The 14,569-nt window shown below is 38.5% G+C and overlaps 1 protein-coding gene across 1 annotated transcript in view; it reads right to left on the reverse strand.

The window, feature by feature from the left end:
• The window catches only part of brinp1 (bone morphogenetic protein/retinoic acid inducible neural-specific 1), a gene marked incomplete at both ends in the record, with an annotated part of 78,178 nt that overhangs the window by 16,639 nt on the left and 46,970 nt on the right, over nt 1-14,569 (reverse strand). The window contains one exon of the mRNA XM_079235393.1: nt 10,652-10,757. Coding sequence (XP_079091519.1) covers nt 10,652-10,757 — 106 coding nt within the window. The remainder of the gene's footprint in view (nt 1-10,651; nt 10,758-14,569) is intronic.

Here is a 14,569-nt window from a genome sequence, read left to right on the forward strand (position 1 = left end):
AGTGCTCTATTTTTACATGGTGATAGATGAGGAGTGTAGGCCACAACTGAGGCTTGTAACTGCCTTGGCAAGCAGTTGCCTGCTTATTGCAATGCCACGCTTCGCCTCATAAGTTTCACTTTCATTAAAGATTAATTGACCATTGTGTGGCCGCAATTTCGCAAAATAATCATTACTTAATCCACTGGTGCAATAAAGTGCATTACTTGAATGGCGGCATTAAATTACCATTGGAGGTTATCGTTGCAGCCATGATACAAAAGCAAAGACCTCTGAACTGGATGATTGGCTTTTTCTCTTCAGTCCAGGTCTGTCCAGTCTGCCCTGCTGATCCCTAGATGCTTATAACAAAAGGGCACACAGCCGTAAGATTTGCTGTGTTGGCCCATTTCACAAGAGAGTTGTTCTTCAGCAACTAGAAGGTAAAGGTGCAGCTAAATCAGCGATTATCCACTTTTCATTTCTTTACATAAAGCGCTTTAGGTCTCTGACAGTGCGTGTTGGTCTGACAGGGATAACATGTTACACTGGAGCTATTCTCAGCTCTCAGAATATGTTAGCATTTTTTAAAGTTCTGAATGAGGTGTACTTAGCATTCAAATGGATAATGTGTTGCTGTGTGTGCCGAGTAGATTATTGTAGATTACCATAAGTGTTCCCAACACACTAGAAGGCAGCAGCCTCTGTTTTCAAACAGGACTGTCGATGATTTTGTTGAACAATTCTACTATAAGTATTTGTGTGTGGGAATACTTGCTCAGGATGATTTAATCAATATTTCCATCTCAAATATGTCCAAAGTGCAGAACAAAGAATGTTTTTGAGTTGTTTTCATCCCCGAGTGCTCTGCCGAGGTATGTGGAGTTTTTGTGGTGCATTAATATTTAGCCAGGCATATATTTGAAAAAGCAAAACAACAGAGAAGTGTCTAATCCTATTTTCTGGACATATTAACATACAAGTGCTTGCATATGCATATGCGATACATGCTGCTGTATCTGTGTGGAACAGAAAGACTTGCATAACACAATGCTTTCCACACAATACCGCTATATGACGTTAGCTTTGAGGAAACTCACTTATTCACATTGTTAACACAAAAAGCAGCACGGATGAAGGTAATCACTGTAAAAGCATACATTATGTATACAAATGGATTTTGCATTCAGGCCCTTCTGCTCCTGCCTCTTGAAAATAAGGAATTGCTGAAATTGCACGTTGAAGCAATTGCTGGATTGAAAAGAGCAGACAGTCTGGAGAGGTAGACGAGCTCTCCATGGTGCCGAGTTATTGCTAGTTGTGCTGCACATTGGACACAGACGCACAAGTTGAGTCAGAGTATACGTAAGTTTGTGATTATTTTTCTTCTCCTTTTGCTGTGTGCTGGATCAAAGATGGGCATATGCAATTTTGTATTCTTTCTTCTTCTTTTTTTTTTAGGAAATATCCCAAATATATTGCAATTTAAATATATTAATGCAAATGTATGTAATATAATTTAGTTTTGAAGCAACAAAATACTTAAATATTAGCCGTGTTTCAAAATATGTCTTGTGGTTGCTGTTGGCTGCTTCTGCACGACAGTCGCACAGTTCAAGCTGTTCTGTCGTGTGCTACCATGTGTCCCCGCACAGCAGTATCAGTAGGGCCTCGGCTGGTGAGATATACTAGTGTCACTTTCTCAAATGCACGCACGCACACACAGGAAGAGATGCACGTCTGAGCACATGTGCACACTCTTTGCAGGCTCTTGCAGAAATCCCATGTTTTACAAGAACCCCGGAGAGGGAGAGCCGAGACGTATGACAAGCTTTGACATTTCCATTTCTGCTATAAAAGATACAACTGTCCTCAAAGTGTCAAAATGTGCTGTATAAACGTCTCAGATCAAACGCCCAGATTTATCACAGAAATGACATCAAGCATCTCTAAAAACAGAAATGTTAATCTATTTGTTTTGGGGGTCACACATTTGCCCTAGACTTTTCAGAAAGTGTTGTACAGTAACCCAAAAGTGAAAGCGTTTGTGGGTTATCTATTATGTTATTTGAATATTTAACATTTTCAAAGTATGGTACACATCATCATTTCAACTCTGAAATATAAAACCATGATCATGCAAATGTATTATAGTTTTTGAGTCTACTGTAAATCATTTAGCTAGTGGTGAATACCTTTCAAATTTTTTTAATAAAAGTGACTGCAAAGTAGCCATAGAGAGGTGCTCAGAAGTGCTGGTACTGGTAGTTCCGTTAGCTGTGAGCCAAACACACCGTCCCAAACTATAACACGGTGCAGACTGTTTCCACCACACTGTTTCTCTGGTTGCAGAGTAGCGGCTTGACGGTCGTAGATGCACCGAGCTACATGATCACTAGCGGCCCCTACTGGCCGTGGGCCGGTTAAGAGTGGTGTGTGAGGAGTAATCAGGCAGTCAATGGCAGTATAAAACAGGTAATAAAAAGGTGTTTAGAGAAAGTGTGAGTCCTTGAGGAACACTTGAGGTTCTTGAGCATGCAGCCATAAATGGACACCACAAATAGTATGCAGTTTGCTGCAGCAAAATGCGGGATTAGCCGCGGACAAACACAGAAGTGCACACTCACGCAGTCACGGGCAAACGGGTCACACACACATAACCAAAACAAACACGTAAGCTCTCCCCAGGCTTACACCTGGCGGAGATAATAATGGTCTCATAATACCTGGAAGTGCTATTTGTTATGGAAAAACATTTTAAACAGAATCATCATCTTTTGTCCATACATTCTGACCAACAATTGAAGTAGTGTGCACAAAGTGTTCAAAAAAATAGAGTTGAACACTGCAAGGGCCCTTTTGAATGAAAAAAAAAGAAGAATAAAGTAAAGAAACCCCCAATCAATTGATGAAATAAAGTCTGTCAGAGAGAGAAAAAAGACTGAGTGGAAAACCGAAATGCTGAAATGGCAGCCTGCAGCTGGCACAAGTGAGTGGAAGAGAAGATTTATGGTTACGCTGGCTCAAATAGAAACTCACTCTTGATTGACCACTTCCAATTGAAAGCTGACCTCCAGGTCAACATGGGAAGATTTCATCAGGTACTGGGTTTTCGGAATGTTAGAGAGAATTGAAAGAAAATGTCCAGCTATCCATCCTGATGGAAATGATCCAGTGTTATCATTTCTCTGGGCAAAAGGACGCATGCTTTCATCAAGGAAATGGTCGCCTCGGTCCTATACATGGGCCTGTCCAGGAGCTGGGTCAATACCGCCGACCACTAATGTGACATGAGATATAGCGCAAGCTGACCCTGATCTCTAAGTCAACATAACTTGATGTGGTTAGTACCACCATGTTAAGAAGATTAAAAAAAACAGTTTTTTGTGTCTGTGTATTGACAAAGATGTGTTTGTGTTTTCTGTGGTGCTCGACCAACATTTGCTCTGCTTGTTTTGCAAGACTTTGTTTCAGGAAATAATTATCTGGTAACCAGGGACATTGCGTTTACTAATATACTTTTGTCTCTGAATACAGTTTTCTTAACAAGTCTGTCATGAAAAAAACACTTAATTGATTTGTATGGTTGTTTGTCTTCCCCATAATGTTTGCAGCGCTTTCACTTGAAAAGAGGGACAGGCATCGAGCGACAGAGCAATGAGTATCTAATTCATCACTCTCCGCACGACTTGCCTACAGGGCCAGTTTAATTTATTTTCACTTCACCACTTTGAAAACTGTTGGCTCAGGCTATTCTAACATATTCATAAATCTTCCAAGATAGGCTCATGGCTCTTCAAAGATTGGCTGTTGAGAAAACTGGAGAAAAGGGAAAGAGAGACAACATGTGCTGGTGATTGAAAGAAGCAAATTAGTTTGCTTTTGTTTTGGTGCTAATTTATGACAGCCATATTGGAGGTGATTGGGTCCTTACAAGGTAATGGCTTGTAGAGGTTCCAGGGCCTGTGTGTGGCCCAGCTAAAATATGTAATCATTCTTTTCTTCCATCACCAGTGTGTGTTTTCTTTATTTGTGTTGGCTATCAGATTACGCCAATGATTTCTGCCCAATACACTGAAAGCCCCTGCTGTTTTGCTCGACAAAAAAAACCCAAATTCTAATGAGATAGTCAATGATGAATACTAACAGATGAAAGAAATTAGGGTATTATGAGAAAATAAATACTTTCTCCCTGCCACCTGCCATACTGTTTAATAAGAGTTTAATAAGAGTTCAAGTGAACAATGACGATCCACACAATTTGTCTACCACATGCTAATATCCTCTTTCATTTTATTCTCACAACTCAATAAACTGTTTTTACTTGCCGGTCCCAGGGGAGGCAGAAAGTGAGAATGCAGCCAAAACCAATATCATCGGGTTACTAAGCTTTAGCCTGGAGAGAGGGCAAACAACTAACACATTCATGTGGGAGAACAGAAGTGCATTTATATCCCAATTGTAGGAAAGCTAAATAGTGTGGATCTTTCATTGTGATTTAATTCAGGAGAATAAAGGAAAAAGAGTCATTGTTCTAATAAATCAATGTATTTTTTTAGAGTTGGTTCACATTCATAGCTTTTGCTACTTATGCATAATATGCTTTTGACCCAGCCAATAATTTGTAATGCAAAACAGATTGATTTCATAATGTTCAGAGACAAATGTGTGCAAGGTTATAATGTAATTTGTGTTCGGTGACAGAGGAAGACTGGGACAAAAACATTGATTTCCTCTTGCATGCCAACAAATAGTGTCTGCTAATAACATAGTGTATTATGATGCCCTAATTCACAGTGTTTAGCAGCCAATACAGTTGTGCATATATAATGCACTCTGACACTAAACATGCCAAAATGTATAACTGAAACCTCCACAGTTTGCAAAGTTCCGTTTCTAGATCAAAGCTTTGCTATGTCGTGCATGAAATCTAATATGAAAAAAAAAATGTTCAAGTGCCATCTCTAATTCTGATGATTGTCGGTGGATAAGGGAAAAAAAGAGAGGGAGGGAAGGGAGGGGGGAAGGGTTATTTAAATTGCCAAAACATTTCACAAAGCAAAACTGTGGGAGAAACGAGGACTGAGTATAGGCTTTGATAGGTAGCTCCCTTGAGATGATATTCAACTACAGCATTTTAATCTCAATCTAAGAGAAAGCAGAGGAATTATCTAGGGAGTGTCATATCCGCATTGTGTTATCTGTGGCTCACAGTCCTGCCAGCTCACAAAGACCAGACCACAGGGGGTCGAAGGAAAGGGAAAAAAACAACAGTACCTTTTGAGAATTCAGTGTAAAGTGTAAAATGTCTCCAGGAAAAAATTGACCACATCTTAATTCACTAGTGTGATACGAGAATGCTGTCTCAGACTGAAGGGATTTGCTCAAAAAGCAGTCTGTGTTTGGTTACAGGTTTTATATAATTTTCTTGTATATATTTTCCAACAAAGTTTTGCAGTTACACTTGTGCCTCAAGGTAGATAAAGTGCTGAGGTCTGGAGCGACTGAAATACAAATAGGAATGAAAAAGACATGATTAAAAGTTTAATTAGAATAATGAAATGGAGTGGGTTTTCTATTACTGCATCTTTGTTGTAGCCCACATGACACTGCATACTAATATGAGCCCCTTATTTAATTTATAAGCGGTAAAAATAGCTAGATTAAGTTTTTCTATGAATTTATTCATTTCCAAAAAATTTAATTATACATAGGAGACAATGATTTTTGGAAAGACAATCAGAAAATACATAGTTAGAGTCTTCAAAATATGATCTGATCCTGATATGGATCAATCTGTGCACAGTAGACAGGGTGAATTCAGTTCAGTGAAGAGTAGAATGGAAAAACAGAATATCAAAAGAAAGAAAAAAGCAGAAGAATAATAGCGATAAGATAAAAAAGTCCTCGACACGGCTCATCTGAAATGGCTCCAGTGGAGATCACACACACACCATTGTGAAATTTCAACTGACAGAAAAAGAGAAGTGCGTAACACTGTCTGCAATTACAACCTCGAAAAGTAGTGTTCTCTCACTGGCAGTGATTTTAACATTCTGGAAAAGAAATGATCGGCCTCATATAGCATAAAAGCCATATTAAGAGGAGAAGCGACATGAAAAAAAATTGAAAAATTGAAAATTGTTCAAATCATTTTTGTTATTCTTTTTGCCCAGAATTCAATTACCAGGACCCATATTTAAGTAACTAAGTCAATCAGTCAGATGACACTTGATTATTGGTTGTGTTCCAACTACATTGACACATCTCTAGATTTTGTTAGCAGTGAAAATGTTAGTTTGGATTAACCTGATTAAGTGGCCCAAGGCCTTCTTCAGTTTGAGTGCATACTGAAGAAGCCTCAGCCCTGTGCTGATTAATGAGGAAACCAAGTTCATGAGTACAAAGCTTTTCTACTTTGTGTAATAAACGCTTTGGTTAAACACACAAGACCAAAGAGGACAGAGATGGGTTTTCATAGCCCTAGTGCAATTTTGGTGTTTCAGATTCTATGAATGGACATTTTTCAATCTCAGGAAGAAAACTACAATTCATCCAGGTGACATATTGTCGCTGTCCTGTGGAAACCATGTAATTCCAAGACGTCAACCTTTCATGAACGATGGAAAAACAGCCTTGTTTACAGACAATACACTTTTTTGGTAACCTGGTGGGGTTTTAAAATGGTTTGTTTATTTGAAGAAGTAGGGGAGTTTCCACGAATCACCGAGGACTACTTACCTTTGGTTTGATTGCCAAATGTGGATATACATGGTTTTCACAGGACAGCGGAGATACATATTGTGTCGCAGTGTTTAAAAATGAAAATGAACACAGGTATATAGTGTTCATAAAGAAGTCATTCATTCAGGACTGGCATCTACATGTCCACATTGTAGAAAACAAATCTGATTCAAGTTAAGCAGTAATTCAAAATAAAAAAATACATGTATCAACGCATCTCCATTAAAATTGCATCCATATCTCAAAATTGTGAAGGCAGGCTTGCCTCTTCTTTTCCACATTGTGATTTTATTATCTGATTTCTAAGATGTGGACATATGGATGTTGGAAGCCTGAATAACCTTTCCAAGTAATCTATCTCGACTGTTATGAGCGCACTGCTTTTATGCACCCTTCCTACACACTACATACTCAGGAGAAGAGCAGGTTTTTATAAATCATAAAAAAACACATGCACAGAAGAGTTAAAAGATAAAATTGCATCAGAATTAAATGGGGTTCATCTCTCTACTCCTTCCTTTGATGCCTACCTGTGATTTACCTAACGAGAATAGGTGTGCACTTCCCTTCAGTTCTTTATTGATTGAACCCACCAAACATTCAAAATAATGAGTTGGTTGAGTACTGTGGAGTTGTGCCACACCAAATCAGTGTTCCTTTGTAAGAAGATATAAATATAGAAAACACCATCAGAAGAATCTGCAGAAGCTACATGTCCTAGATGTCTAATTCTTATTTGCTGAGGTAGATCTACAGTCGATTTAATAATTTATTTTAGGTTACATATTGTAACTGAAATGTCCCATGATGTGCATATTTTGCAATTAGATACTGCAGCCAGTGATATATGATCTTCCACATTGGCCAGATTTGACTTCTCCCCACAGTTTTAAGGCCAAAAGTTAGCATTTAAGCTAATTGTTGGGTAAAAGGTCATAGGCATTTCAAAATTAGACACATGGTGGGTGTTTATTAATGTGCTGGAAGCTGCTAGTGCTTATAAGAGCAGTCCCGGGCCCAGTCAATGTCTTCCTTCTCAAGGGATAGTTTGTGAAGTCCATTTACTGCGTGTTGTCAAAGACATGGACAATGCTGTGAGATTATTTTTTGGGCATTGGCTGTAAAGACTAGTCAAGGGATTCAGTAAATCTGTCGGGGAATATAACGGTTTTGTATGAAGAAAAGGCGATAAAGCTGCTTTTGGAACTAGTATGAGGTTCACAAGTTGTTCCAAATGGCTCAACCGTTAATTGTCTACACATCCAATTTTTCTAAGTGCACCGAGATAAAGAAAAACAACATTTAAACACATGCTGCTATAATGGTGCTTGATACCCTTCTTCTGTGGAGAGTATGGTTTTTCTTCTAATCACACTAATCACAATTGCCATAGTTATAACTCTAAATGGCCTTGCAATCACAGATTAGACGGTAACAACCACTTAACAATTCACTTACGTGCTCAGAGACACAGTATCGACCACATGGTGCCGCCGTAGTGGCCACAAAAAAGCAGCTAATAACAACTATCTGGAAACCCCTGCCAAACCCCTGCATCAAACATCGGAGCAACCATCAAGCCATGCCCGACCAAACATTCACACCACCATAACAACCACCTGCCAACAACCTTGCAACTGACCTGCACAGCAAGAACATACCTGCCAACAACCTAGGAGCTGCTTACCACCTACCAAGCAATGCCCGACCAACCAAACCAAAGCCACGCACGGCTTGAAGTTTGATGCAAAGGTCGTTTGAATATCTAGCGATAATTAAAAAATACTTCAAGAAATGCATACTTTTCGAAGTAAATACAAAATCGAATACAATATTTTTTGGTTTGTTGAAACAAATTGACTTTTCACTACTTTATAAAATAATTTGTTAATTGATACATGAACAACTCCACCAATGTTTTATGACATATTGAACGTCCAAATGAGGTTATATTCCGGTAGTACAGATATACATTATAAAGTAATCATCATATCAGTGAGTTTCTGTCATCTGCTTGTGTTGGTTGGCTCAGAGGAAAAATGGCCTATGGACATAACCATAATATTATATATAAGTACATATATTTAAAAAATTAAGATATCTAGAATATGTGCTGGTTTTTTATTGTGCTTTCCAGTGGAAGAAAACATAACTCTGCTTTGAAGCTGACTGAATTAACTGTTAACAATAGACAAAATCAACATACATCCTAAAAACATGAGACTCAATGGAGACCAGGGGGGAATTTCAGTAAGCCTGCGCAGGAGTAGGTTTACATTTTTGGCTGTGTTGCTATGGTGATTTTTTAAAACTTGCTTCGAGAACCGAAAAGCCTGACCTACGTCATCTTATCCTGAAAAGTAGCCGGCTAACTCAGTAAGCCAGGTACAAAGAATAGGGCCCAGAGCCAGTGACCTGACTGAATAAAAATGTTAAACCGTAACCAATGTTAGATGCGTAGGAGGACAAATTCTTTATACATGCACATGACTGGCTTAATCTGAGAGGAATATATTGTTCACGAGGGGATGAAATAAGCCTAAATGTTACACTTGAACTAGTGTTCATGTCAAAAGAGAAACTGTGAGGTAAATTAAATGTTTGAATCTCATTATGAATGAATTTGAACAGCATAAAACTAAAAATATTTCCATTAACGACATGCCTCTCATAGAGCTGTGTGAAGTGCTATTGCTTTGAAGAGCACTATGATTGTTAAAGAAGTTACACCATCAGTTGTCTTTCTAATTAAAAGGCAGAAACGATAATTGCTCTTGAAAGAACGTATTTTCAGAAGAACTCTCAACACCTCCTATAACACTTCGCCCACATTCAAAATGCATAAACACACAATAATATATTTTGGCCAAACACAAAACTCTAAGCCAGAAACCAATCGAAAAAGCTTTTCCATTATAGTAGGGATATTATCAAGGCAAAAGAAAGAATCTTTTCCAGGCCTGTCATCTATCAATTGGGTGTCAAAACAGTCTTCAAAGCAGAAGGCTAATACGTTTGGTGCGTGACAATAAAGCTTTTCCCAAAACCTATAGAGTCCTTTGAGTAAGTGGCAGCGGAAGACTTAAAAGTGTTTCTTTGACAAACCACTTAGTTCTCTGATTTTAGAGGACGAGTAATGATCCCTTCAGAGAGAGGAAATAGAGGCGTGGGGATGATAAAATAAGCCTCTGTGATGCTCAGACTGGTTTTAATAACCTGCGTAAACTGGAATAAATAAAAGAAACAATCACTCTATTCAAACACTTGACCTCAGTTACACATTCTTTCATCATTCCTTTTCCACTGGGTGACTGTCACTGCACGCATGCTTCTTTTATGCTAATTCTTTGTTGTATCAATGTTTAAGACAAAACCATTTTCCCTTCAAAGAACATTACCACTAATGTGAAAACGTTGCTATTTGCCTCCACTGAACCATGATCTGTCATCAATGCCTTGGAAACATTCTTGAGATACTTTCTGGTGGACACAAAATATCGTTTTGATATCGCTATACCGTATTATATATTTGACCTTCATGGAGAGTGCTGGTTTCCGCGCTCATGTTTTAATGGTTTGCACAGTTCATGCAACTCTTTTGTATTTAGGCTGGGCTCTGAACAAAGCTTGAAGAGCGACTCAAGAAAACAATTAACACAGCAAATATCTATAACCACAGATAATTGTATTGCAGTCCCCAAAGGATTGGGGAACAAATCTATCCCAGGCCCAATTAAAACAAAAAATGCATTGCCATTCATTCTCGAGAAGGCACACATTTCCTTTGAGCAACTAAGACTATTTTATGTATGACTATAGATGCCCTTTACTTTTTGAGGATAAAATGGAGTTGACCCTGCTGCCCTACAATGTCCTAACAGCACTCTGGGCAGCATGTGGAAAATATTGGTATGCTGGGATTGTTTACCTTGCAGATGAATCTTGCTCTCAGGGCTCTGCAGGAGGATTGAGCTGACTGAGTCCAGATTGTCATAGCTACTGCATCCCAGGGGCCCCGTCCGTGTCTCCGTCACCTGCAATAGAATTAAGACTCAAATTCAACTTATGCACATTTGAAGCAAACACATGCACATTGTTCGAATGTGTGTGTGTGTGTGTGTGTGTGTGTGTGTGTGTGTGTGTGTGTGTGTGTGTGTGTGCAAACATCTGCATGCACATTATGTGCTTATGGTCATAATTTCCCGTCTCGGTCTTCACAGTCTTCTGTACTTCTGCACGCTACACTTATCAACATATGCAAGACCTCCCCTCCCCCCCCCAGCCATTAATAATGTCAGGCGGCAATAAGACGGTAGCATCTGCTCATTACTGCTGTCAGTGGATAATGTAACAGTATTAGCACAGACTTCCACATGTGCTAATTGCACTGAGTTCACACAATTTTCAAATTTCAATTTTCAGTTTGTTGCAATCTGCAACTTCACTGCTAGAAGCCGCCACATCCTACACACTAGACCAGGGGTGCCCACACTTTTTTGCCTCACGAGCTACTTTTAAAATGATCAAGTCAAAAAGATCTACCTACATTAATAATGCTTATATCAAAATAAAGCATTATTAATGTATAAATATACAGAGTATACTTTATATTTACAATATTGGCGTACTTTGCATAACTGCATGAACCCTTATGACACAATACAATTTTGTACATTTTTGGTCATTACATTTTGCTCTGATGACTTCACTGCTTGGAACCAGCAGGGTTGCATAGTCCGGACAGTAGCTGCTTGTAGTCAGCGTCAGGCAGACCAAATGGTCATCAGTCATGGTGGAACGGTGTTTGGGAAAAGGCTGACTCTAGGGCTGCAACTAACGATTATTTTCATAAACGACTAATCTATCGACTATTTTTTCGATTAATCTAATGACTAATGATTATTTCCCATAGCAAATTAAGAATAGTAACTCAAAATGTTGGAATTTGAACTTCAAATGTATTTGAGTAACAAGATCTGAACATCATCATAAAAAATAAATTAAATAGTAATACAAATTAAAGTGCAAATATGCTTTAAAAATAAAGAAAAAGTACAAATAAAGCTTTAAAGGTAACTCAACATAGCAATCAAGCCTCTGAAAGTGCAAAATAACTAAAGAATAACTGGGCTGCAAGTGACATTCAAAGTCCAAAAGTTTAAAAAAATTGTCCATCCTACCCGATAATTAAAGCGCAAGGGTTGAAAAGTAAATCAAAATGACTTATTACAGTCCCACGTCTTGCTGCTCCCTCCTTCAGGGGAACACACAATTTACACACGTTTTAAATTGTAATTCAGAAACGTGAGCATATTGACATACTCTTAGTTGGTTGTATTCTGCATGTTTAACAACATGGAGAAACTCCTGTATCTCCGGACAGAGCTCTATAAGCCATCTCACATCAGTGTGCAGCAGGAAGTCAGAGTGGCTGCAGTCCTTCTCCAGATGCGCACAGAACATCCGTCTTTGAAGAGCTCTCGCTCGATTAGACGATCTTTGTTGCCACATCCGTGATCTCTTTCATGTTTAGCGTTGCAGCGCATAATGCTTGTTGGTGTATTATGCAGTGGTAATTAAGGAAGTCGGGGAAAACATCTCCCTGTACTTGGCAATACATCCATTCAAGTGGCCAACCATTACGGGCGCAGCGTCCGTAGTGATTGACATTAATTTGCACACTGGGAGCTGGGTTTTGTCGCCAAAGTTTTTTTAATTATTATTATTTTTTAAATGGCATGCGATCTACCCGCACTACCTCCGCGATCGACTGGTAGATCGCAAACGACGTATTGGGCACCCCTGCACTAGACCTTTAATGAAGCGGCTGGTGAAATTTCCAATGTGTTGCAAGGATGGTATTTCTTTGAGACACTTTAAACAACTTTTTATTTGAAGGATAAAAATGTATGTCAATTTTTCTTGAACTATGTCCTTGTTCGGTTAGCAGTGGTTCTTGTTCCCCATCCACAGACCTCTGTCAAAAGAAATAATGACGTTATTCAGTTGTGAAGAGGCTGCTTTAAAATCTACAGTTCCCACATTTGCTTGAAAAGAAAGGACAGCAAAGGGAGAAATATCTCCTCTTTTCAGTTGCCTCTGCTCATTAAGTTGTTCATGGTAGCTCCTAATAGTACTTCTACAATGTTCCAAAAAGCTTAAAGAGATCAGCAAATGAGATTAAAGGAGATACTGGATGAATCTCACAAAAAGCCTCAAGTGTTTTATGCGGGTCTTTGTTGAGAACAGAAATGGAAAAAAAAATGCCATTGTTAAGTCGCAGACCTATACTTTGAACATGCCAGAAGACATTTTGTTGACAGCTGTTTTGTTTATGTTTAAGTACAGAAATACATATTGTGTCTACAGTAAGGATAAGTTTCTTTAGAATTGTACTGCATTGTATTTAGTACCGTCGACACACGGTGGCTCATGAGCTAAACATTGTGTAACACTTTACTGTATTTGCAGAAAGCTAGGACCAGATACTAGGTTCGGAGGAGCAGTTTAAAACTAGTTAAAATCAGAAGTAACAGACCACAGACCAAGGAGTTATGTTTGAACGGCAGATTGATTTATGTAGAAAATAAAAACATACACATCTGCACCATATCACGTTACCTCACAGATAAAGACAGTGGAATTGTGCAATTGAATCCCTTGAAAACATCCAAAATAAATACCAAAACCTCAGAAAAATATAAATATAAATGATATAATATAAATAAATATGTCTCCGTTTTATCTAACTTTGGTTTGATTTAAACCTATTTGAGATCAAGATAAATAATCCTACTTTAAGTCTTTTAAGTGGTTATTTAGTTTATCTTGTCTCTTTTAGTTGACTCAGTTCTCATTCTATCATATTTGGATATATTTAACCGTTTAGTCTTAACTTTTCATTAATTTACTTAACTAGTAAATAAATTCAGACTTTACAATAAGACAATCCCATTTGCATTGCCGGTTTGGCACAAAATCAATGGAAAATAACAAACAACTCAATATAGAAACAAAATCCCAAACTCTCGCACAATGACATACACTATATGATCATTAATGCAATTTCACAAGTAAAGTCCTTTTGCAAAGTCTTTTGCTCTCCAAATTAATTCCACTGCGTGTTGCAGCAAAATATTGAAAGTCCCAGTCCTACCACGACTCAGGTGTATGAATCAGTGTGTCCTTATCCAAGGATTGTAGTTTCGTCTGGCAGAAGCAATGCCGTCCAACTCAATTTCTCTTCTATGGGTGGCTCGCCATCTTCGTTTCCCGGCTTCCGGTGTATAAACACCAAGCGATCATCTCACTATAAAAACCTGGCCTGTTGTACAACAGTGCCATACACATACAGATATTTTAATCGTACACATTCAATCACAGAATTAATTGTTTTAATAGAACTAGCACCTAAATACAGATTAATCATCTGAACCACACAAAATGGCGGCGCTGTTCACTGAACCATGCTAACCAGGCTAACCTTGAACATGCCTGCTGCATGTAGCTTCTCAGTTCACTTTACAAACAGACAAATGAACAAACTACACGATATGAACTTATTCCCACCGTCTTAATTTAGCTACGGGACATTTTGGCTCCACATTCAACTTAAGAAACACAGGGAAATAGCATACTAACTTGACACGTGAAAAGTACAGTTTTTAACTCACCAAATCCTGATTCAAAACTCAATCGAACCCCTTCCAGCAACAGGGAGATAAAATCGTCCAAGTACGGAACATTAAAGCTTATACTCTTCAAACGTATTTGTGAACTTATTTGCTTGACTCTTTACTCGTTTGCGATCTCTCCTTCTGGTCGTCTCCCGCGATCTACCGCGCTC

This window comes from Taurulus bubalis (genome assembly GCF_910589615.1).
Source record: "Taurulus bubalis genome assembly, chromosome: 19".
Lineage (NCBI taxonomy): Eukaryota > Metazoa > Chordata > Actinopteri > Perciformes > Cottidae > Taurulus > Taurulus bubalis.